The sequence below is a fragment of the Ornithorhynchus anatinus genome, chromosome 16 (genome assembly GCF_004115215.2).
Source record: "Ornithorhynchus anatinus isolate Pmale09 chromosome 16, mOrnAna1.pri.v4, whole genome shotgun sequence".
NCBI lineage: Eukaryota > Metazoa > Chordata > Mammalia > Monotremata > Ornithorhynchidae > Ornithorhynchus > Ornithorhynchus anatinus.
In genome coordinates, this window is record NC_041743.1 from 34,999,610 (window position 1) to 35,023,884 (window position 24,275).

A 24,275-nucleotide genomic window follows, 5' to 3' on the forward strand; every position below is an offset into this window, starting at 1 on the left:
GAGATAAACAGAACGAAGGGGCTGTACACCTTATTAACAAAATAAGTGGGGTCAAAATAACCAAGCGCTTAGTGCATTCATTCATTCACTAGTATTGATTGAGCGCTTACTATGGGAAGCAGCGTGGCTCAGTGGAAAGAACCTGGGCTTCGGAGTCAGAGGTCATGGGTTCGACTCCCAGCTCTGCCACTTGTCAGCTGGGTGACTGTGGGCAAGTCACTTCTCTGGGCCTCGGTGACCTCATCTGTAAAATGGGGATTAACTGGGAGCCTCACGTGGGACAACCTGATGACCCTGAATCTCCCCCCAGCGCTTCGAACAGTGCTCTGCACCTAGTCAGCGCTTAACAAATACCAACCATATTATTATTACCGTGTGCAGAGCACTGTACTAAGCGCTTGGAAAGGACAAAAGGGGAAGGGCTCAATCGATGCGATCGAATGAATGAGCAGGTGGGAGGGTCCCTCGCAGGGGGCCCGGTGGCGGGCCCTCCCTCTGTGGGCTGGGTTGCTCCCCGCCTTTCCTCCTCCCTCCTCCTCCTCCTCCCCCCTTTGTTCGGATCCGCCATTGCGCCTGCGCAGCGAGGCGGCCGGCGGGAGCTGTCCCTTCAGCACCACGCGGACCCCGCGCGCCCCCGGTGAGCCCCGCGCGCCCCCGCGGAGCCCCGCGCGCCCCCGGCCAGCCCCGCGCGCCCCCGCCCCCCCCATCCCCGTCCCCGGCCCCTCGTCCGCCCCGGACTCTGCCCCCCCCCCCCCTTTTCTCCATCCCTCTTGCGGAGGGCGGTTGCCATGGCGACGCGGGCCCGAGCTCCCTTAAAATAGACTCTTTCTCTCCCCTCCCCTCCCCCCCGCGCCCCCCCCCCCCGCCCCGAGCAGGTCCTGGGGAAGAGCGGAGGGGGCGGGGGGCGTCTCGCCCAGGACCGGCCGCCGCCCCGCGACCCCGCTTCCTCCTCGGCGCCTCACGACCCCCCGCTGGACGCGGCCTCGGCCCAACCCGGAGCGGGCACAGGGAAGAGGAGGAGGCGGCGCCCACCTGGGACGGACGGGGACAGGCCCCTGCCCCTGCCCCCCCCAGAACCCCTTAGGTCCCCCTCCTCTCCAAACCCCATTTCCTGCCCCTGCCCCCCCAGAACCCCTCAGCTCTCCCTCCTCTCCGAACCCCATTTCCTGCCCCTGACCCCCCCCCAGAACCCCTTAGGTCCCCCTGCTCTCTGAACCCCATTTCCTGCCCCTGACCCCTCCCCCAGAACCACCTCGGTCCCCCTTCTCTTGCCCCAAGCAAGAGGTCTGTGCCCCCTGCCCCTCCACACTGACAAGGCAGAGAGGCCACCCCAGTTCCCATCTCCAGCTCCGAGTTGTGGGCAACACCACCCTCTAAGGCAGCCGGGAGTCCCAGAGCAGGGGGTCCCTTGCGGATTTGGGGGAAGGGGGGAGGAGGCAGGAGCGCAGGCCACTTCAGTTTCACAGCCCCCCGCTCCTCTGGGCTGGGCAGAGACGAAGATGCCCCTCCAAACTGCCCGCTCTTACCTCGGCTTCCACCTCGGGCGGTTGGGAAGTTCCTGATGTCTAACCCTCATCCCTTCTGCTGCATTCCAGCCAATCTCCTGGGAAAGAGGTGAGGTGGTGGGGTGGACTTTTCTCGCCGGGCATCACAGCTCCATGGCAGGGGAATCCGATCGGATCTGGAGAGACTCCTCTGTTCACAGGAGTCCTGGGCTGGGTCAGAGGAGCGCTCTCTGGGATCAGGGCTTCTTGATTCCATTCTCAGCTCAACCCCCTGCAGCCCTCAAATCAAAACTGTGTCCCTTTCCACCCGGCTTGTTTCAGTTTCTCTCTTAGGAAACTGGAGGGGCCAGAGGAGCAGAACATATGTTTACGTGTGTAACTTAGAATGTGCCTTGCAGGTGGCATTATTAGCAAGGCACATGTGAGGGAATGGTGTATGAAATGGAATGGTACCTAACTCTTATATGTCAGTCATGTATGCACTTGAACTGGTTCATGTGTGCTGTAACTGGCCACGAGTATGATATCGAACTTATTTATTGAGTGTTTGTTGTGTGCAGAGCACTGTACAAAGCACTTGGGCGAGTACAATACAACAGAATTAGCAGACACGTTCCCTGCCCATAGCAAACTTACAGTCTAAAGGACTGTCAGCCCTTCATATGCGGTGAAACCTGTCACATCTAATCGGGCTTAGGAGTGTGGCATGTGGTGGGTCATGTGTGTGACCTACATCGAGATACATTTAACTTGGCCCTTGTATATGACAGTCTGGGGACTTGGTGCATGTGATGGGTATGAGGGCATGTGTGTGACTCATGAATGGCATGTTGTCAGCCACGTATACACTGGAAATACAGGAAGCTCTGGGGAAGAGGAGCCCCCATCCCAGTTCCCCTCCTCCCATCATGTCACTTACTGTTTCCCAGGCCCCCGGAGATCAGATTCCCCCACCCTGTAGGAGGGAAGCAGTCAGGGTGGGAGGGTGGGCAAAAAGGGATGACCCACAGATGGGCAGCCCAATTCCCATTAACTCTTCAGCACCCAGGCTGCACACTTACTGAACTCCCCCCAAAACAACTTGGAGTTGCTCTCCTCCTTTGCTCCTGGAAAAGACTAAAGGATCAGGGAAGGAGCAGAAAGAGATTTATTTACTTATTTATTGTGTCTGGGTGTTATATATATATATATATATACACACACACACACACACACACACACACATATATATACACATATATACATATGAGACAGGGAGAGAAAGAGATTAGTACTGTTGGAGGCTGAGCCAGAGTGTCGGGTGAGAAGGGGAGGGAGGAGAGTGGGGGAGGACGGGGGGAGGAGAGGAGGATGGGAAAGGGGAAAGAAAAGGAGGAGAGGCCAGGGAAAGAACCATTAAGAACTGAGACTCCAGCTCTGGTTCCAGTCCTCGAATGGAGCGGCAGTGAGTGGGGTCCACTGGAGGGGAAGGGGTGAGGGTTGAGGAGCCCAGAGAGTCATGGGGTCCTAACTCAGGGGCTAGAGGACAGAGTAGGGGGTGGCGGGAAGGATGTGATCAAGGAAGGGTGGCACCCCAGGGAAGGGCAGACAGCCTTGGAACCCCCCGACCTTTCCCCATAGAGGAGGGTGTTCTTTCTGAAGCCCAGCTTGTGTAAGGGGTGGGTGGGTGGGGGGATGGGACGGACTGGGGCTGGGGGCTTGTTTCCCCGTGTGTAGGCTCTGCTCTCTCTGAGCCGGATGGCTGTCATCTCCACTCAGCCCTGAGCCCCCATGAGCTGGGAGAATGGGGGCTGGGTAGAGGAGGAAGGAGCAGGGGGAGGAAAGGGGAATGCCAACCCCTTGTCAAGGCCCTAGGACAATGTATGTGTGTCTGGGTGTTCATTTTTAACCGGTGTGTGTGTACGCGTTTCCATCCTTCTGTGGCTCTAGGCTCTGGTACGTGTCCATGTGTGAAAGACTGCATGTGTATCCTTTTGAGTATGCTCTGTGTGAGTGTGTGTGTGTGTGTGTGTGTGTGTATGCGTTTCCGTCCTTTTGTGGCTCTAGGCTCTGGTACGTGTCCATGTGTGAAAGACTGCATGTGTATCCTTTTGAGTATGCTCTGAGGGGTGGGGGTGGGGGTGTGTGTGTGTGCGTGCAGATGAAGCAGAACCCCCACCTCACACCTTGGTGCTTTTGATCCCTTAGCTGTCCTCATGTCACCCTGCTTTCCCGGCCCAGCCTTCCCTCCTTCTCTCCTTACCTCCTTTCCTCCCTCCCTCCCTCCCTCCTTCCTTCCCTCCCAAGGCCTCCCGCTCCCACCCGGAGCCCCGCCTGACTCCCTCTCCCTCCCTCCTTCCCTCCCCTGGCCTCTAATGCTCTTCCCCGAGTTGGTGCCCTGGACTGGGAAGGACGGGAGGATGGGAGCAGCCGGGGTGCTGGAGGGGAGGCCTGGGGCAGGGTTGGGGCTGCGGGGATCTGGGTTTCCCACCCCGCCCCCAAGGGCCGGAGGTGGCGTACGGGGTTGGGGTTTGGAGGTCGGGTCTCTCAAGCAGGGCCGAGGCCAGAGCAGGGGCCAGAGCAGGCAGGGGACGGTCGGGGGCGGGGGGCGGCGGCTGTGGAGATTGCGGTGGGCTCCCCGCAAGGGAACCGGGCTTCTTCCTCACCCGAGCGGCTCTCCGGTTTCCATGGGTACCAACGGAGCACCCGAGATCCACATGATGCCCAAAATAGCAGCCCCGCCCTGACGGATGTAGGACCCTCCTCCCCGCCCCCCTCCGCCGAGCCTCTCTCTCAAGGGGACGAAGGCCAGGTTGGGCCCTGGCCGCCCGAGGCCCCCGCCCTCCCTCCCGAGCCCCGGACTCGGCTTCTCCTTTGCCTCTCTGACGACTCCAGGGACCCCGAGCCTCTAGTCCTCTATTTCGCCCGCAGACGGTGGGTAGCCGAGGGAGCCATCCCGACTCGTGGCGGAGAGGCGGGCGGGGGGCTCGGAGGAGAGAGCGCGTGGAGATCTCGCCCCTTTCCCCAGCCTCTCACCCTGCCATTCCGCTCATTCTCCAGCCTCCGGGCCCCCGGTTCCTCCCACCCGCCCTCGGCTTCCCCTTTTCCCCCCCAGACCCCCCACTCCGCCGCTCCCCGGTGTCCCTCCTGGCCCCCCGCCCTCGGCCGCTTACCCTTTGCTTTTCCCTCTCTTGCAGGCCCACGTGAAGAGCATGCCAGCCCAGTGGCCTTGACTTCGTCCTCCCGCTCCCCCGTGGCCTGTGCCCACCTTGTGCCCCCAGCATGGCTCAAGGGGCTCTGCGCTTCCGCTCGGAAGGCGACTGTGCCATCTCCCCCCCGCGCTGCCCCCGGCGCTGGCTGGCCGGTGGCCCGGTGCCCCAGAGTCCCCCGCAGGGCTTCGCGCGGGGCCCGGGGGCGGGACGGGCCCCGAGCCCCGACGGGCGCCGGGCCCAGCTGGGCATGTACGGGAGCACGGGGTCCCTGGTGCGCCAGCTTGGGGAGCCGGGGCCCTTCGGGCGGGACGCGGGGCGGGTGACGGCCCCCTGCACCCCGCTGCGGGGCCAGCCTGCTCCTCGGGGGCGCCCCTCGCCCCCCGTCACCCCCTCGCCCCCCGCCGCCTCCGCCGCGGGGCCCCGCTCCGTGGTGACCTTTCGCTTCGTGGAGAAGGCCAGCGTCAGGACGGCCAACGGGCTGCCCGAGGGCGGGGGGCAGCGGGGCGGGGGTCTGAGCCGCAGCCTGGACCTGGGGGGCCCCCCGGCTTCCCCGCCCCAGCGCCCGGCCGGGCAGTCCACCCCCACCCCCGCCGGGGCCTTGGGGCGCAAGCTGAGACTGGAGGCCTGCGCCTCTGACCCTTTCCCGGCTGGGGGCAACTCCCTGCCGGGCCCCGCCCGCCGCCCCAGGCCCCCCAGCCCGCCGCCCAATGGAGAGAGCCTCTTCTCGTCTCTCCCCAACGGGCTGGCCGGCCCCACCGATGACCTGGTGGCTTTGCTGAGACATCCTGGGGCCACGGAGCCCCCATATCAGGTTCGGACACACCCACTCCCCACTCCCCGGAACCCCCAAGCGGCAAGCCGGCATGAGACCGATTGGGTCCGGGAGGGGGTAGGGAGCGTTGGTGGACGCCCCCTCGAAGAACTCTGTCCGTCTCTCTCCTCGCTTCATTCAATCTCTGCCTCGTTCTCTGTCCCTCTCTTTCCTTTTCCTTTCTCTTCCGATCCTCATTTCCCTCTCCTTCTCTCTCTCTCGTGGTCTCTTTCTCCGTTCTCTATCTCTGGATCAGGGAGACTCCCGGTTCTCTCCCCGGGAGGCCTCTGCCCATGCCCAACGCATTGCCCGAGCCAAGTGGGAATTCTTCTACGGCTCGCTGGACCCTCCCAGCTCAGGTAACTATAGACTAGCCAAGTCTGGGAGAGGGACGGGAGAAGGTAGAGGAGGATGGGGGAGTGTCCGGTGACAGGGGGTGGGGGGCCTGGGTCCCAGGCTGGGAACTCGGGGTGGGGGTTGGGGTAGCCTCATCTAGCTTCTTCCTCTGTTAGGTTGGAAGGTAGGAGACCGGGGTGGACAGGGGTCTCAGGGGTAATAATGTTGGTATTTGTTAAGCGCTTACTATGTGCCGAGCACTGTTCTAAGCGCTGGTGAAAAGTGAAGGGAAATAAGATCAAGGTGCCTAGAAAAGAGGCGGCTGGGGGTGGGGAGAGGAGATGATTCAGATGGGCAAGTTTCCATAGGGTCATTAGGCGGAAGCCACTGGCTGGCTGGTCCCAGATCCTCTCCGGGCTAGAACAAAGGAATAGAGCTGATCTTGCAGCTGGAAGGGCCGCTGTTAGCAGGAAGAACTTCCCGGCTCAGGGCTGGGAGACCAAGGAACAGGGCAGAATGAGGGAGGCCAGGGGACTGAGGCCAGGGGACTGACCGCCTTCTCTGAAGATCTCTGAATGCTGGAGACCCCACCCGAGTGGGGCCGGGTTTGCAGAAGCAGAACTTCAGGACTCTCCTCTGCCCCTCACGCCCTCTCCCTCTCCCTCTCCCCTCTGTGTTGCAGGCTCCCGGCCCCCCAGCTCCCCTTCCCCGCCCCCAGGACGGAAGCGGCCGGCGGAGGTGGGAGGCTGGGGTGGGGGAGGGCCGGGCCGAGGGCAGCCGGTGGCCAAGTACTCGGAGACCGACCTGGACACTGTGCCACTGCGCTGCTACCGAGAGACCGACATTGATGAGATCCTGGCTGAGCGGGAGGAGGCTGACTCTGCTATTGAGAGCCAGCGGGACAGCGAGAGCCAGCCCAGCTCCGGGGTTCGGGTCGGGGGCTCCCCACCACGGGCAAGGCCCGCCCCCGCCCACGCCCCGGCCCATGTCCCCACGCCCCGCCCCAGCAGTCTTGGCAGTGCCAGTGAGGACGACGAGGAGGACGAGGAGGAGGAGGGGGAAGATGAGGTGTTTGAAGCCTCTGAGGTGGAGGAAAGGGCCAGGTGAGGGGGAGAGAGAGGTGGAGGTTTGGAGGCAGGTGGGGAGGGCAGTGGCGAGAGGTGGGAAGCAGGGAAGTTGGGGTGGGAAAGGCAGAGTCCTGGGGGTGGTGGGGCAGTGGGAGGACTGTGGGGGCAGAGAGGTGAGGGGTTGAGGGTGGGAGAGTGAAGGGAAACCGGGGGAACGGGGATAAGGTTGTATGGTATCGGTTCAGCACTTACTATGTATCAAACGTTGTTCAAAGCGCTAGGGTAGGTTCGAGTTACTTAGGTTGGACATAGTCCCTGTCAGCATGGGGCTTGAAGTCTAAATAGGAGGGAGAACAGGTATTTAATTCCCATTTTACAGTTGAGGGAATGGAGGAACAGAGAAGTTAAATGACTTCCCCAAAGTCACACAGTAAGCAATTGGCAGAGCCGGGATTCGAACCCAGCTCCTCTGACTCCCGGGCCCAGGTTCTCTCTGCTAGGCCGCGCTGCTTCTCCAGTTGAGAGCCGGAGAGCAAAGGTCAGGGAAGGTGGGGATGGAGAGAGAGGGTGGAATGGCACCCCCGAAACCCCAGGAAGGAGAGGAGCAGCACAGCTAGGGGCTGGGGCTGGGAGAGAAGCAGAGCAGAGTGCTTTGGTGATGGGGGGGGGGTCTTGGCTGGAGATCCAAACCAGGGGCTCCCTCCAGGGTGAGGAGGGGCTGGGGAGGTTGAGGGTAGGGCAGGATGGGAGAGGAGGGGCCTGGAGGAGGAGATGGGGTAGAAGGAGGCCAGAGAGGAGCTGATCCGGAGGGGTGAGTGTTGGCTCCTGCCCACTCCCCGACCCCCATCTCTCCCATTTCCCTGCAGGCCAATGGTCCCCCTCTGTGGCCCTCTCAAGTCTCCTGGGCCCTTCCTGCCAGGCAGCAGCCCCTCCCCAGAGGGCACCGATTCCTTCAGTCACCACTTTGAGAGCATTATGGAGTCGCACCGAGCCAAGGGCACCTCCTATACCAGCCTGGACTCCCTGGAGGGTTTGGGCTCCCCTGTCCCCACCCAGAGTCCCTATTTCACCTTTGAACTGCCTGCACCTGTTCCCACCCCCTGGCCTGCCCCTGCCCCCTGCCTCACCCCCACCCCCAGGCCTGCTTCCCCTGCTGCTCCTCTTGCCCCTCTGGAGCTGGACTCAGGGGCCAGCTCTGCGGCTGATGCCCCCTGGACCGAACAAGAGGAAGAGGAGAAGGTGGCGGAGGAGGAAGAGGAAGAGGAGGATGAGGGAGGGGAAAAGGTGGGGCTCTCCATGGGGGAGCCAACGAGCCCCTGCCACTCCGAGGACAGCTTTGGGCTGCCAGTGCCCCCTGAGAGCAGGTGAGTGACTCCTGTGGGTATGGGGGGATAGCTGTGGATCCTGCCCATGGTCCCTTCCCAGCTGGACCCAGGCCTTGGAAGGGTCTGAGCCTGAGCCTCATTGAGGTTTGCAGGGGTGGCGTCCCCATGGGCACTTTGGGGAGAGACCTGCCTGGGTCCAGCCCTGGGATGACTGGTGCAAGCCCTCTGGGGAGGGGAAGGGGGGTGTGGGGAGGTGGCAGCATCTGGAGGAAGAGGAGAGGAGAGTCGGCTTATTGGTTTATTCATCAATCACCTGGTTTCTGGTTTCTCTGCCTGGGTCTGGTTGCCAGCATTGTGACCCAGAGGGGAGAGGGAGTAAGAAGGGAAAGTGTGTTTTATTTTGTTTTGTTTTCTGGTATTCGTTAAGCGCTTACTATATGTCAAACACTGTTCTAAGCACTGGGGTAGATACAAGTGAATTAGGTTGGACACAGTCCCTGTCCCATATGAGGCTCTCAGTCCAAGTAGGAGGGAGAGCAGGAGAACTGAGGCACAGGTCACACAGCAAGCATTTGGCAGAGTCAGGATTAGACCCAGGTCCTCTGGCTCCCAGGCCCACGTTCTTTCCACTAGGCCATGCTTCTTCCCCCCGACCCATCTCAGCTCCATCTCCCCACACCAGGCTTGCTTCCCCCATCCTGAGACCCCCCTCCTGGAGCCAGGACAGCAGCCTCCCCATGATACTGGGAGGGGCCTGTCAGTGCTCTGGGGGGAATCCCACTCTTCTATCCTGTCACTAGACCATTAGGACTGCCCCCAGTGCATGGTAAAGACTCTTATCAGTCCCTCACAAGGTCACTGTGATTCCTTAAAGTCCCTGAACTAGGGAAGCTAAGAAGACATTGAGCTGTGGGGCTGCTATCCCTGTTCTCGTATCCCTGGGTGCTCGGAGAGAGAGAGAGAGTGTGTGTGTGTGTGTGTGTTGGCGGGGGAGGGGGTAGGAGGTGGTGAAAGGTTCAGCAGAGAGCCATGTCTATGTCTCCATCCTCTCTTCCTTCTGGCACAAGTCCAGGGAGATAGCGGGGAAGTGTGGGGTGGAGGCAAGGGTCGGGTAGAGGCAGTCAGGACCAGCCAACACCCTTTCTCAACTCATCTTCCAAAGAAACGGAGAGCGGTGAAGGAGCAGTTCTACATCTTTGTCCCATGTTAGCTAAGCTGACTTCCTGCCCACCCCGGGGTCTCCTCACTGGCCCCACAGCCCAGGGCAGGAGGCGGTAGGCCTGATCCCCTCCAGAGCTTCCTATCTGTCTGCAGGATGGCCATCTTTGTCCTTTGAAGTTAAGGGAGAAGCTAAGGCATTGAGGGGGAGGAGGGGAAAGAGGAGAGAGTGTGTGAGGAAGGGATAGAGGAAGCATCACTGAGGAAGAGAGAAGAGGGAGAACGGGGTTGATCTAGAACCCCTGAGAGAGGAAAAGATGGCGGGGGGGCAACCTTTGGATGAAGACTGAGGGACTCCCAGTTTCCTCACCAGGGCTAGTTATTTCTTTCCCCTGGTCCCTGTTTACCCACCCTTCCCCCTCCATCCCTTGCTCCCATGACAACAGAGAGGAGGTGGTCCAAGAGATGACATCGCTTAGCAACTGGGAGTTTCCGGGTTGCTCAGTTCCCAGGGTGACAGGTGGCATCATGAGTAGACTGCTGAGGGGAGAGGAGAAAAGGGAGAGGTGCCCTCCCCATTGTCCCCTTCCCTCCCCGTTTTGTCAGCTCCCTCCTCGGCCCGGGCCAGTGAGGTATGGGGAGAAATGGGAGGGGAGTTCGCTGCCTCACCTCCCTGAGCACAGCAGCCCCTGGTTCTCCTCTCCAGAGTGGGGTGGCAACCCAGCGGTTGGGTGTGGGGGGGGGGAGACCATTATTGCTGGTCCTCCTGCCCCAACCCTAGGTTGGGGCTCCTGTGCTGGTCTCCCCGAATGTCCTCCCTCAGCTTTCCCGCTATGACTGGAAACACCTATTCCTATCCTTTCTGGGGAACCAGAAGACTTGCTCTTCTAGAGAATTCCGGTGGCATCCCTGCTCCTTGGATGTCAGCCCCGATTAAGATCCGGGGGGCAGAGGAGGGCCGGAAGTGGCAGGGGTGGGGCACAGGGCCGATGGGGCTGGAGAACAGAACCGAGAGGGGAATGCTTCAAGAGGGCAAGAGGAAATGGACCGATGCAGCAGCAGGAAGAATTGAGGCTAGACATGAGGAAGAACTTCCAGTCAGGATGTGAGGTCCGGGGGCAGCCCGGGAGAGACCCAGCTGGCACAGGGGAGACGGCAGGAGGGCCTTGCTGGCTCCTTGAGAAGTTGGCCGCTCCCTGAGCCTCCTCCGCTCCCCGCCTCAGCACCCACCCCCCGGGCCAGCTGGTGTCCGACTCGGATTCGGAGCTGGACAGCACGGAACAGCTAGCCCTCGGCAGCACGGACACGCTGTCCAACGGGCACAAGGCCGACTTGGAGGCTGCCAAGCGGCTGGCCAAACGCCTCTACAACCTGGATGGCTTCAAGAAGGCAGATGTGGCCAGGCACCTGGGGAAGAAGTACGTTTGGCACCCGGGACCCGGGCGCCAATCGCCTTTGGGCCCCAAGCCTGGGGAAATGGGGGATGGGGCCGACGGGGGATGCTCACCTTCTGAGGGGGGAGTCACATGGGATGCTCACCCAGACCCGTGCCCGTGAGGTAACTGAAGCCGTGAGAAGACAGCCCCTCTGCCCTTGTCCACACCCAGCACCCATGACTGTCCTCAGAGAGTCAGCAAAACTCCTCCTTAATAAAAATCATGATGGTATTCCTTTGGCGCTTACAATGTGCCAAGCACCTTGCCGAGCCCTGGGGTAGATGTAGGATAACTGGGTCGGACACTCCTCACCCCCAACACACTCACCCCTATCTCCCCTTCAGCAACGACTTCAGCAAGCTGGTAGCCGGAGAGTACCTCAAGTTTTTTGTCTTCACGGGCATGAGCCTGGACCAGGCTCTCAGGTGGGTAGCAGCACTGACAAAGGGCTTGGCCAGCTGGAGCCCATGTGGAGGCTTCCCCAGCCTCCCTAAAGCCTCTCTCCATTGAGCCCAGAGATGGCCCCTTCCGAGCACCCAAGTCGGCACACTGTAGCAAGGGGACACTTCGGGGCCTTGAACGTGGGGCCCGGGGCCCCTCCGGCCCGGCGGTGAGAAAATTGAGGGTGGACGAGACAAGAGACTCCCTTCTCTGGATGACGTCCTCGTTCCCCTGCCGCAGGACCTTCCTGAAGGAGCTGGCACTGATGGGGGAGACCCAGGAACGGGAGCGGGTGCTGGCTCATTTCTCCCAACGCTTCTTTCAGTGCAACCCCAGCAGCACCCTGTCTTCAGAAGGTGAGGGCTGGGGGGCATGTGGTGGGGGGGAGAGGGAAGAGCCTGAGTGGGGCGATGCTGTCATCCCATCCCTGCCTGGATGGAGTCCACCATGTGCACGAGCATTGTGCTGGGCTCTGGGGAGGGGTTGGAGGGAGGAGGAGAAGGTCTAGTATCTGCTACAGCCCTATACAAGGTGGAAATCCAGTCTAGGGCAGAGTTGGGGTTGGACTAGGTAGTAGCCTTTTCGGGTATCCCCCTTGGCCTAGCAGTAGTGCCAGCCTGACTTGGCAAGTCCCTTAGCCTGGTGGTAGTGCCAGCCTGACTTGGTATCCCCCTCGGCCCAGTAGTAGGGTCAACCTGACTTGGCATTCCCCTTGGCCTGGTGGCAGGGCCAGCCTGGCCTAGCATTCCCCTCGGCCCGCTGGTGTTGCCAGCCTGGCCTGGTATCCCTCTTGACCCAGTGGTTGGGCCAGCCTGGCCTGGCACCTTCCTTGGCCTGGTGGCAGTATCAGCCTGGAAGTAGCCCCAGATTCATTTCCAGGGGCTCGGTTGGTTGCCCTGAGACACTTCCAGGTCGCTGTTGAGTGTTTTCTTTGGGGGCCGCCGAGCCAACACCTCCCATTTTACAGACGAGGAAGTCGAGGCACAGAGAGATTAAGTGACTTGTCCGAGGTCACGGAGCAGGCAACCGGCAGAGCCGGGAAGCAACGTGGCCTAGGGTCTACCCCTATAGGCTGTGAGCTCGTTGTGGGCAGGAATGTGTCTGTTTGTTGTTATATTGTGCTCTCCCAAGCGCTTAGTACAGTGCTTTGCACACAGTAAGTGCTCAATAAATATGATTGAATGAATGGATATAGCACAGGTCTGGGAGCCACATCTCTGCTGTGTGAAACTTAGTTCCACTACATCCCACTGATTATTTCTGTAGCGGATGCGCTAGAGTTTTGGGGGTTTGGGATCTGCAGCAGTTTTCAAAATGATATCGTTGCCCACAATTGTGACTCAACTTCCCAAGTGCAGGAAGCTGTTAAGATCTGCAATCCACACCTCTGGCGGCGGCCTTTCGGAAACCTCTCTCCCTCTCGATCGTGACTCGATTGCCAAATGCGTCCTGCCCTTAAAGGTGGGCTTCCTGTCCATGTTCCTTTCTGCTCAGTGCATAAATGGTCCCTTCCCAACTCACAGGCCTGGGCCTCCATGGTTTCTGTTGCTCTGCAGATCTGAGATCCTAACCGATCGTCGATCGATCGGTCGATAGATGATCTCAAGTTACGTCCCCTCGCTGCTGTCGCCTCTCTCGGAGGGCACCGCTGGGAGCCCACTTGAGAACTGTAAGCAGGGTTAACTCTGGGTCAGACCACGTGTCTCCATCTCAGCAACAGGAGGCTCATCGCACGGCTGATTAAATTGTTCTGGGCTTCTTCGGTTCTGTGACGTGCTTACAGCTTTCTCTGTTTTCAACGGCTCTTTGCGCACGCCTTGAAGTCCTTGAGCTGCTTGAATGCCTCATTCTTCTTAGATGACAAGAGCCTCCAAAGTTGGTCAATATTTCCTTTCGTTGCCAATTTTCACCTCTCAAGTTGAAAAGTGTTGAAGTCTCGGGTGCTTCCTCCCCCTCGAAGTGCAAGAAAATGGAGGATTTTCTTTCCTCGCTCCTGCCATCAGCCTGCCGGCGGCTGCTGCCTACAATTTGTCCTTTCACCTGAATTTTCTCCAGTTTTCTGGAAGACATTCTGAAAAGCGAAGGCTGGAGAGGGAAGACATTCAGACTTACTGTTCTTGCCCTTCCCCCTTCTCAGAGTCCTGTTGGGTGGCAAGAACTCTTCCTTCTCCCTGGGGGGTTCCTCTGGAGTCTGCTCTGCATGGGTCCCTGCCAGTGGGAGCGCTCAGGCTTCTTTGTCGTTCCCGTTTAGCACTCTGGGGTTTTTTGTTGTTGTTGTTTCTATGGTATTTGTTAAGTTCTTACTATGTTCCAGGCACTGTACTAAGTACTGGGTTAGATACAAGATAATTGAGTTGGATAGTCGGTCAATCTTATTTACTGAGAGCTTACTGCATATAGAGCACCAAGCACTTGGGAGAGTACAATACAACAATATTATAGATATATTCCCTGCCCACAACGAGTTTACGGTGACACAGTCCCTGTCCCACATGGGGCTCACAGTTTCTATCTCCATTTTACAGATGAGGTAATCCCCATTTTACAAACGAGGCAGCTGAGGCACAGAGAAGTTTTGTCCCCACGGGCTTCCCTGAGGGCTCTGGGATCCCAGACCCATAAGGACGGGCAAGAAAAACAACGTGGGCGGAGAGCTTGCTGGGCGGACCGATTTCCACTTCAAGTTAGGGTCCGGGGCCTCAATTCTGATTCAATCAATCAATCAGCCATATTTATTGAGCACTTAATGTGTGCAGAGCACTGTACTAAGCACGTGATTCGACTCGATCGGTCCCATCTAAGAGACACTTCTAAAGAAGAACTTCTTCGGGTCATCGGATCAGACCTGAGCGGACTCTCAGGTGAGGGGTGCTCTGGGCGCCCTGCCATGGCCCCTGCCCGGCCCCGGGGAGCCGATGGGCCCCAGGGCTGGGGAATGGTGGTCTGTGTGTGACCCCCTGGCCCCTATCTTTGTGGAACTGGCAGTCTGAGGGGGGAGTAGGGGTGGACACTCAGACACATCTGCACTCACAGGCAGTCAGACGTCAAGCCAAACCAACAAAACTTGTATCTGAGCACAAGGCAAAGCCCAGATTTACGACTTTAAGATTTACAACCTTAAGATTTTCAACCTTAAGATTTACTACCTTGAGAAGCAGCTTGGCCTAGCAGATAGAGCACAGGGCTGGGAGTCAGAAGGACCTGGGTCCTAATCTCAGCTCAGCCACATATCTGCTGTGTGACTTTGGGCAAGTTACTTAACTACTCTGGTGCCTTGGTTACCTCATCTGTACAATGGGGTTACGACTGAGCCCCATGTGGGACAGGGACTGTGTCCAACCTGAGTAGCTTGTATCTACCCCAGGGCTTAGGGCAGTGCATGGCATATAGTAAGGGCTTAACAAATACCATAAAAAAAGATAAATTACATCACCACAGAGATCCTGGGGATGGGAGGGGGCTGGAGCTGCCAGAGTGAAATGGGGTTAATCCGAGGAGGCTTTTTGAACAGGCTTAATGGAGTCGCCCAAGGTGTTGGAGCAAAGAGTGAAGGTGGGGTGTCTACATACATGGATATGTGGGGACACATGAGTTTAGGTACTTTGGGCTGCCCAAGCATATACCCGTGTCTCTGGGTGCAAAATGGTGAGCAACAGTGATCTCAAGACTGCAAAGGACAAGGTGTGTGTGTGGGGGGAGCATTTCTCTCCTTCAACTCCTCCCTGGGGCCTCCATTCCTTGCCTCCCCTTCCCTGGACTCAGGAGTTGGTGCCCCCTGGGGCAGAGCTGCAGCCTGAGGAGGCCATCAGGCCTGGAGGGGGTGAAGGGATGAGCCGGTCTGGGTCCCCGGCCTGGGTCCCCGGCCTGAGGCCGGCCCTGCTGACCACCACGACCCCCCCTCTATCCTTGCAGATGGAACCCACACATTGACCTGTGCCCTAATGCTGCTCAACACCGACTTGCATGGCCACGTGAGTGTGGGGTTGGGGGGAAGGGGAGCTGTTGCCCTGAACCCCCCTCCCCACCCCCCACAGGTTTGAGAGACCCTGCAGAGCAGGAGCCCAAGACCCAGGACCTGTTTCCCACCCCAGTGTCTGGGAAAGGGAAGGAGAGCAAGAGGAGGGGAGGGAAGTAGGGCAGGAAAGGGAGGGAAGTAGGGCAGGAAAGGGAGGGAAGTAGGGCAGGAAAGGGAGGGAGGGAGGGGAGGAGAGGGTGAGAGAGAAGGAAAGGGCAGACTGGGGAAGGGATGGGGGGGTGGGAAGAAAAGCAGAGAAGCAGCATGGCTTAGTGGAAAGAGCACGGGCTTGGGAGTCAGAGGTGATGGGTTCTAATCCCAGCTCCGGCTCTAATCAGCTGTGTGACTTTTAGCAAGTTCCTTCACTTCTCTGGGCCTCACTTCCCTCACCTGTAAAAGGGATTAAGACTATGAGCCCCACGTGGGACAACCCGATGACCTTGTATCTACCCCAGCTTTTAGAACAGTGTTTGGTATACGGTGAGCGCTTAGCAAATGCCACTATTATTATTAGAAAAGAGGAGAAGGGAGTAGCGAGCCAGCAGTGGAGGGGAAATAAGGAAGAGCAGAGAGTGTCAGTTGGCTGGGTCTCCCCTGCCCCCTCCCCCAGCTCACGCTCCCCCCAATCCCTCCCAGAACATCGGGAAGCGCATGACTTGTGCTGACTTCATTGGGAACCTAGAGGGACTCAACGGGGGCAGTGATTTCCCACGGGAACTGCTCAAGGTAACGATGGAAGAGGACCCCCTCCCCCTCCCGTTCTCCTGCCCCCTTTCCCCCTCCCCCCACCACGTCCTGCTGGCTCTGTGAGGGGCAGGGGGTTGGAGATGGGGGGGGAGGGAGAGAGGAGGGGAGCTGTGACGGCAGGGACTCACCACTCTGACTCAGGCTCCGAACCGGTTCCCTTCCAGCCGGTTCCCTTTTTCCTCCCCCTCCTCTCCGGCTCCGCACACACCCACCCCCTCAGCGCGTCCCCCTCGGGAACACGTGCGGCCTACGTGTACATGTGAGCGCAGAGAGACACGGGGAAATGTACACCGCTCAACACGCCCCACCTACCCACGGACACAGACACATTCCCGCAGGGCAGACCGATGCGGGCCTCCCCACCGGTGCCGGGAGAAGGGGTGGGGGGGAAGACCATGCCCGCCCCCCCCAGTCCCCTCTCCATCCAGCCCCCCGTTTCTCAGGGAGCTCCCGAGTCCGAACCTGCGGTGGTCGCTGCAGCGGTCAGTCCCGGGTGTCCCACGCCTGGACAGAGCTGGAGGCCGAGCTTCAGGGGACGGAGGGGGGCCTGGGGCAGCGGGCTGGGAGAAGGGGCACAGGAGGGTTGGGGGCTTCCCACTCCCTTAGGCCTCGCCTCCTCCTTCCCCTCTGCAGCTCAGGCTCAAACTTGCCAAACTGCCCTCCCGAGGAGCAGGGGAGCGGAGGAGGTCTCTGCGGAGACATGGGGCATCTGTCACCACTGGGAGAAAATGCCCTTTGACCCCTACCACCCCCTCCCCCCCACACAAACACACCTCACCATCAGCAGTACGTCGTTTGCCTGTGTCCAGCTGTGTGCCTGTGTGTGTTGGGGCGTGGCGAGGGTGTGGGTCTGTCTGGGAAAGCGGACACGAGAGGCTGGAGCTGGGAGCCCCTCCCTCGCCCCCCCTCACTCCTCTCACGTTGGAGAAGCAGCTGGGCCTAGCGGCAAGAGCCCGGGCCTGGCAGTCAGAGGTCATGGGTTCTAATCCCCTCCTCTGCCGCTTTGTCTGCTGGGTGACCTTGGGCCAGCCACTTCACTTCTCTGGGCCTCCGTCACCTCATCTGTAAAAGGGGGATGAAGACTGTGAGCCCCGCGTGGGACACCCTGATTAGCTCGTACCTACCCCCGGCGCTCAGAAGAGTGCTTGGCCCTCAGTCAGGGCTCTAACAGAAACCGTCGTCGTGCCTGAGTTCTCCTCCCCCCACGGCCGCCCCGCACTTCCTGGAGGGTCCCGGGCCCGGGAGCGCATGAGGTTGGCAGCAGTCGGGGGTGGGGAGGGGGCTCAGGGTGGCAGCATCGCGGGGGGGGGGGGGGCTCGTCCTTTTCCTGCCAGGAAGCCTTCCCTGGAGCTCTTTGCCAGGCTCAGGGACCCCTCTCCCCTCTCCCCCTCGCCGTCACCCTCCCTGGGTCCCTCCCACCCCCACTTTCTCTCCTTGAACCCCCCTCCCGCACCTGGGTCTCTGCCCGCCTCCTCCTCCGGGGAGCCCTCCCTGCCTGCCCCCCCGGGCCGGTGGTGCCCCCTGTGTGCCCGCCCCGTTGCCCCCCGGGCTTGGGTCACATGGCCGCGGCCCGGAGGAGCCCCCGCTCCTCCTCCTCCTCCTCCTCCTCCTCCTCCTCCTCCTCCTCCTTCTCCTCCTCCTCCTCCCTCCGTGTGTCCTTCCCCCTCCCCGAGCTGGCCCGGCTCCCCGCCCCGCCCCGCCCCCCCCCCCGGTGCTCGTGCCCGTGCCCGGCTCCCCGCCCCCCGTGCCCGCGCCCGTGCCCGGCTCCCCGCCTCCCTCCGCTTTTGCTGCAGAGCTGAGCGCGCCGCCGCCGCCGCCGTCCCCGCCGCCGCCCCCGGCGTCCCCGGCTCCCGGGCCGGCGGTCCGGAGGTCCGGAGGTCCGGAGGGTCGGTCCGGGGCTCCGCCCGCCTCGTCTCCCCGCCCCCCCGCTGACCCGCCTCCGGGCCGGGGGTGGGGGCCGGGGGCGGCCCAGCCTAGCCCGGGGACAGCGCCGGGGGCGGGGGGGCTCGGTCTTTGCTCCGGAACCCGCGCCCGTCCCTCTCCGGACAGCGCCGGTCCCTCCCCGGATAGCGCCGGTCCTCTCCGGACAGCGCCGGTCCTTCTCCGGACAGCGCGGGTCCCCTCCGGACAGCCCCGGTCCCTCCCCGGATAGCGCCGGTCCTCTCCGGACAGCGCCGGTCCTTCTCCGGACAGCGCCGGTCCCCTCCGGACAGCGCCGGTCCCCCTCCGGACAGCCCCGGTCCCTCCCCGGACAGCGCCGGTCCTTCCCCGGACAGCGCCGGTCCCCGCCAAGCATGGTCGGGCTCGCTCGCTGCTGAGAGCCGGGACCCCGGTCCGGGAGGAGGGAGGCGAGGGGGTCCCGGTCCCGGTCCCGGTCCCGGTCCCGGTCCCGGTCCCGGGGAGCCGCCGGCATGATCGGGGTCAACAGCATCCACAGCAGCGCGGGCCGCCTGCGCTCCCGCTCCATGTGCTCCGTGCGCTACGGGCGCAACTACCGCGGCGCCGAGACCTTCTGCTACGGTTGGCCCCAGCGCTCTCGCACGCTCAAGCCCGTGCTCTACACCGACCTGGTGGTCAGCCGTCTGCAGAACCGCAAGAAGAAGAAGAAGACGGTAAGGGGTGTCCGCCCAACCCCGCGCAACGCGCCCCGACCTGCCTCCCTCTCCGGGCCCGGCTCGGACCCCCCTCCCGCCCGCCCTCGGACCAGGCCGGACTCTGGGGGAAACTTTGGGGGGGCCGTCGGGGAGGGGAACTGGAGGTGGGGGGGGGGCTCCACCGGTGGCCACGGGTTGGACTTGGGGGTGTTGGGTGGGAGGGAGACAGCGGGGAGCTGTGTCTCGGGGCCTCTGTGTGTGTGTGCTTTCCGAGGGCCGTACGTGTGTGTGTAGAGGGGTGTTGTGAGAAGGCCCATCTGAGCAGACCGTGTTTGGTGGTAGAGGCTGTGCATGGGAGGAGAGGGTGTTGTGGGTCTGGGAGATGTTGGAGGCTGTGCGTATAGGGCGACGGGGATTTGTTTGTCTCCGAGGCGTCGGAGGCTGTCTGTCTAGAGTGACGGGGATTTGTTTGTTTGTGAGCTGTTGGAGGCTGTGGGTACAGGGCGATGGGGGTTGTGTGTCTGTGAGGTGTTGGAGGCTGCGTACACAGGGTGATGGGGGTTGTGTGTCTGCGAGGTGTTGGAGGCTGTGGGTATAGGGTGATGGGGGGTTGTGTGTCTGCGAGGTGTTGGAGGCTGTGTATACAGGGTGATGGGAACTTGTGTGTCTATGAGGTGTCGGTGGCTCTGTGTATAGGGTGATGGGGGTTGTGAATCTGTGAGATGCTGAGGCCACGCGTGTGTCTGTGGAGGATGTTGGAGTTGAATAGCATCACATACCATATACTCAGACGTCACAGAGGCACCGCACTCTGCGTACACACCACATCACGTGCGCACGCACCCCGCAACCCACACGGAGCATACGTATGACACAGAAGTGCACACAGGTGCGCACACCCCTGCCCAGATACACTCGCGATGAACACATATACACTCATGGACACACCCACTCACCACCTGACAGACGCTCTCTTACAGAAACCCCCACAGAACACACACACTCACTGACAGATGCTCCTCCACGAGTCCCTCATAGACACAGGCGCGCACAGAGAGAGCCAGGCTTAGGGACACAGATATAATCACATACACGTGCACACAGATCTTCTCGTGGAGGCACAGATGTACCTCTCGGACTGACCCCTCCACTCAGACTTCCAGGCACCTTTGTGAGCTCCCTCTCCGCTCCCCACTTTGGAGTCTGTGGCACTGCCCATTCAGGGCCTTCCCCCTTAGGGGAGTGATGCGTGTGTCCCAGGGAGACTAAGCCTCTGGGTGGGGGGAGTGGCACCTAGTCCTTGGTCTCTGCGTGCCAGGGTCGAGCCGGGTGAGAGCTGGCACAACAACAGCGTGGGGGACCCTCGGGCGGCACAGAGCGGCCTTGTTCTCCGACCCTCCCAGGCCCCTCCTGGTGCCGTGAGCCTAGGCCAGGCCGGGGAGTCCGGGGCACCCCTTCCTCCAGATCCCTGCCTCAGGAGGACCTCGGTTCTCTCCTCCCTTGGTCCCTGGCTCGATGGACCTCTCCCCCATCCTTCTCAGGGCCTTCTGGTGGCTGGGGAGGCTTGCCTGACTTCTTCAGCAGGTCTGAGAGAGCCTGGTGGAGGCACGGGAGCACCACCCCCAGCCCTCTCCCCTCCCGGCCTCTTCTTGCCCTCTCCCCAAACTTCCCACCTCTGCTCTGCTGTTGCTCCTTCTGCTGCAGTTCCTTTTTAGGCCCTAACCAGCCCTGGGTCCTAAATCCTGCATCCCTCCACCTACTCTCCTCTGCCCTCTCTTCTCTCCCCCATCCCACGACTGTTCTCCTTGTCCTGCTCCTCTATACTGTCAGTCCATACTCCCACAGCAGTATATTATTTTTATTATTATTTTCTATCTGCTCTTCTCCGCTTCCCCCTCCCTCCCGAGCCTGCTCAGATTCTCTGTGGGACATGGGGTTTGGGTTTTTGATGCCTATGGCCGGGTCCGTTTCTCCCCCACTGTTCGGCCCAGGCCTGACACTGCTCTCCACACGCTCTGACTGGAGACCCGAGGGAGGATGGACTGCTTTGGGTGGGTGGTGGGCACTGCCAGGTGGAGCCCAGTAACTGGTTTCGACACGGACCCCTCTCTGGGGGCCACCCTGACTTCTGACCTTCAACCCCATCTCCCCTCGTCTCCCCCCAGGCTCTCTACAGTTCCATCAAGAATGAGAAGCTGCAGTGGGCCATGTGAGTGCTGGGGGGAGGGGGCAGGGCTGGGGGTGGCCAGCGGCCAGGGCGAGAGGGAGGAGGAAAGGCACAGACTAAGGGAGCAGGGAGGACCAGGCAGCCAGGAGGAGATGGGGAGATGGGGAGGTGTGGGGAGGCAAGTGACTGCCGCTGCCTTTCTCCTTCTTTGGCAATGGCGTGGGGCCCGGTCCTGCCTCTCGTCTCCCTGGCTTGTTTTGACAGTGGCGGCTCCCGCTGCCCCCCCCCTCGCCCCCCCCGACTCCTTCTCCAGACCTGGGCCCCTCCCCCGGCACAGCAGGGAGCAGGAGTCTTAGGGTGGGCCGGGGGGGGCAGCAGCGGGTCCACCTCTGCTTGGACCCTCTGGGGCGGCGGAGCCGGGGGCAAGGGTCGGCAGTGTTGGAGGACGAGTCCGGCTGGTCCTCTAGGGTGGGTCCGTAGCCTGTGGCCTGGGAGTCCTGGGGCTGATCCAGACTGGGTGGTCTCGGCCCCGTAGTGACGAGGAAGAGCTGCGGCGCTCGCTGTCTGAGCTGGCCGACCCCAACCCCAAAGGCATCAAGCGGATGAGCAGCTGCTCCAACCCCTTCCTGGACTTCTCCCCCGAGCCTGGCTCCTGCACGTACAAGCATGGCCCGCTCGTGCGCAAGGTGCATGCCGACCCCGACTGCAAGAAGAGTACGTGGGGGCGGGGGCGGGGCTGGGGGGCGGGGGCGGGTCCCCCAAGAACCGGGGGCGGGGAGGCGGGGGGACTGAGGGCCAGCCGGTCCGGGGTTCCCCGGCCCTGGCCCCCTCGGGGCTCCCCAAGGTGACGTGGGAGGCCCAGAGAAGGCAGCCCCGGAGGCAGGGTATCGGGGGTGGGTCCGTCCGGGGGAGGGGGCCGAGGGCCGCCTGCTGGGGCCCCACTGATGGGTGTCCAACCACTGGGCTCCCCAGCACCGAGGGGCAAGCGGGGTTGGAAGGCTTTCCACGCTGTCCTGAAGGGGATGATCCTCTACTTGCAGAAGGTACCGGGCGGGTCGCGGCGCGGCGGGGCAGGACCAGATGGGGGGGTGGGGAGGGACGGGCGGGACAAAAGAGGCCATGGCAGGTCCAGAGGGGGGACAATGGGCACAGAGTCCACGACGGGTCTGGAGCAGGTCGAGGGGGTGGGTGGGTGTGGGAGGCTGTTCAGTTCCCCTAGAGCCAGAGCCGGTGGGGATGGAGGGAGGGGAGGAGGCTCTGGGGGCCGCGGTCCCTGCTGACAGGGTCCGGGGGGCGGGTGGGCACAGGAAGCCTATGAGCCAGGGAAGGGGCTGGCAGAGGAGGAGCTGAAGAACGCCGTCAGCCTCCACCATGCCCTGGCCACGCGGGCCAGCGACTACAGCAAGAGGCCCAACGTCTTCTACCTGCGTACGGCCGACTGGCGCATCTTCCTCTTCCAGGCGCCGTGAGTGATGGACTGCCCCTGCTGGGGCACAGCATCCTCCCCTAAGGCACCGGTGCCCTCCTCTAAGGGCACAGCACACTCCTCTAGGGCACAGCGCCCTCCTCTAGGGCATCAGTACCCTCCCCCTGGGGCACAGCGCCTTCCTCTAGGGCAAACTACCTGCCAGGCCGGGCCCAGGATGCCATTCCCCGCCAAACTGGGTCACAGCCTGTCTCCCCCCCCTTGATGGGAGGGTGGGGAGCCCAGATCCTGCCCCCTTCCCATGCCCCAACTCCTCACATCCTCAGCCATCCCCGGCCACACTCCCACGGCCCCAGCCCGGCCCCCGGGGCCCTGCCCTCTCCCCTCCTGCCCACAGGAGCCCGGAACAGATGCAATCCTGGATCACCCGCATCAACGTGGTGGCGGCCATGTTCTCCGCACCCCCTTTCCCCGCAGCCGTCAGCTCCCAGAAGAAGTTCAGCCGCCCCCTCCTGCCCAGCTCCACCACTCGCCTCTCCCAGGTACCCCCTGGCCCAGCACCTCCCCGTTCCCTGCCCTCCCCCCTTCCAGGGCCAGGAGCCGCAGGGTCTGGGGGGCGGCCCCCGGTCTCTCCCAGATGGGATGATTGATGCGGGGGCTGTGCCTCGCCAGGAGGAGCAGGTGCGCACCCACGAATCCAAGCTGAGGGCTGTGGCTTCCGAGCTGCAGGAGCACCGGGCTGCCCTGCCTGACAAGAAGGGCAAGGGCAAAGACAGCGAGGAGCAGCGGCAGAAAGAAGCCTACTTGGAGTTTGAGGTCAGTTCTGGGATTGGAAGGGGGAAGGGCGTGGACTGACCTCCAAATCCCCCCACTCTCAGGGCTAGGACCCCGTGCACAGTCCCCCCACCCCCTCAAATTACCAGGAGTTTGAGGTCAGATCTGGGGTTTGGCGGGGCGGGGGAGGCGTCCAAGTCCCAGGTCCAGGCCCGCGGTCATCCGCCGTCGTCGTCCCCCTTCCCCCGGCTGCCCACAGCTAAGGTTTCGGCGAGAGACGGGGGTCCAGGGATCCCTCCTTAGGGCCCCGCTCCGAGTTGTCGGGGGCCAAGCGGGGTCGAGAGGGAGGCGGGGGTGAGGGTGGGGGGGGTCTGAGGGGAACAGGGGAGGACAAGCGGCTTTGGGGAGAGGCCCAAAGTGGGGTCTCACCCCACTCTCTCTCCCCACACCCCCAGAAGTCCCGCTACGGCACCTACGCGGCCTTGCTACGAGCCAAGCTCAAGGCGGGCACGGAGGAGCTAGAAGCGGTGGAGGCCGCCCTGTGCCAGGCAGCGGGCAGGGTAGGCGAAGAGGGGCTCCGGCCCGGGGCCGCGGCCCCGACCAAGCCTCAGCGCCACGGCTCGGAGCGCCACAGCGCGGAGCACCGGGGCGGGGAGCACCGGAGCGGGGAGCACCGGGGCAGTGGCGGCAGCGGGCGCCAGAAGCCCTGAGTAGGTTGGGGCCGGGTCACTCACTGAATGCCCCCCGGTCAGGCACCCGGCGGTCCCCGGGGGTCGTGGAGTCGGCCGAGCCTGCCACCGACAGGAGGCGGCGGGCGCAGAAGCCAGTGTGGAGGGGCGCCATCCGCAAGCCATGGGCCTGACCGCGCCGGACGCGGGGTCCCCGAGGCCAGAGTCAGGGGGGAGAGGGGTGTCAGGGCTCCGGGGCCGGGGGAGGGGGAGCCAAACTCCCACCCTGGCCTGGGCATCTTCCCCCAGAAACCATTTTGTGATACCGTTTTGCACTTTTTCGTACGGGGTGGGTGCTGGGGGTGGGGAGGGGACTTTTTGATGCTTCGTGGGGAGCGGGCTGTGAGGGCGGGGGGGAGGGGGGGCGATGCACGGCCGGGGCCCTCGCTTTCCACCCTGCTGCCCTCGGCTCCTCCAGACACCAGCAGTGGCGGCCTGGCCGCCCTCCACCGGCGGGACCCTCCGCCTTCTCCCCGCTGCCTTCCCCTCCTCCCGCCCCGGTCGGGGCTCCTGAGCCCGGGGCTGCCGGCACCGTGGCCGGGGGCCTCGCAAGC

At 62.2% G+C, this 24,275-nt stretch overlaps 1 protein-coding gene across 2 annotated transcripts; it reads left to right on the forward strand.

Moving 5' to 3' along the window:
- Positions 1 to 1,186: 1,186 nt before the first annotated feature.
- On the forward strand, positions 1,187 to 24,040 carry PSD (pleckstrin and Sec7 domain containing). 2 transcript variants are annotated; one of them, XM_039914296.1, is made up of 18 exons: positions 1,187 to 1,614; positions 4,156 to 4,418; positions 4,682 to 5,507; positions 5,764 to 5,866; positions 6,526 to 6,946; positions 7,777 to 8,274; positions 10,617 to 10,811; positions 11,174 to 11,254; positions 11,511 to 11,626; positions 15,183 to 15,241; positions 15,922 to 16,011; positions 20,792 to 20,835; positions 21,329 to 21,507; positions 21,766 to 21,836; positions 22,101 to 22,258; positions 22,617 to 22,761; positions 22,892 to 23,035; positions 23,449 to 24,040. In XM_039914296.1, the coding sequence occupies exons 3-18, from the start codon at positions 4,767 to 4,769 to the stop codon at positions 23,701 to 23,703; spliced, it is 3,300 nt and encodes a 1,099-aa protein (XP_039770230.1). In that variant the 5' UTR covers positions 1,187 to 1,614; positions 4,156 to 4,418; positions 4,682 to 4,766; the 3' UTR covers positions 23,704 to 24,040. The 2 variants fall into 2 exon arrangements, with proteins under 2 accessions (XP_039770230.1, XP_028936624.1); XM_029080791.2 differs by lacking the exon at positions 4,156 to 4,418.
- The last annotated feature ends 235 nt before the right edge of the window (positions 24,041 to 24,275 follow it).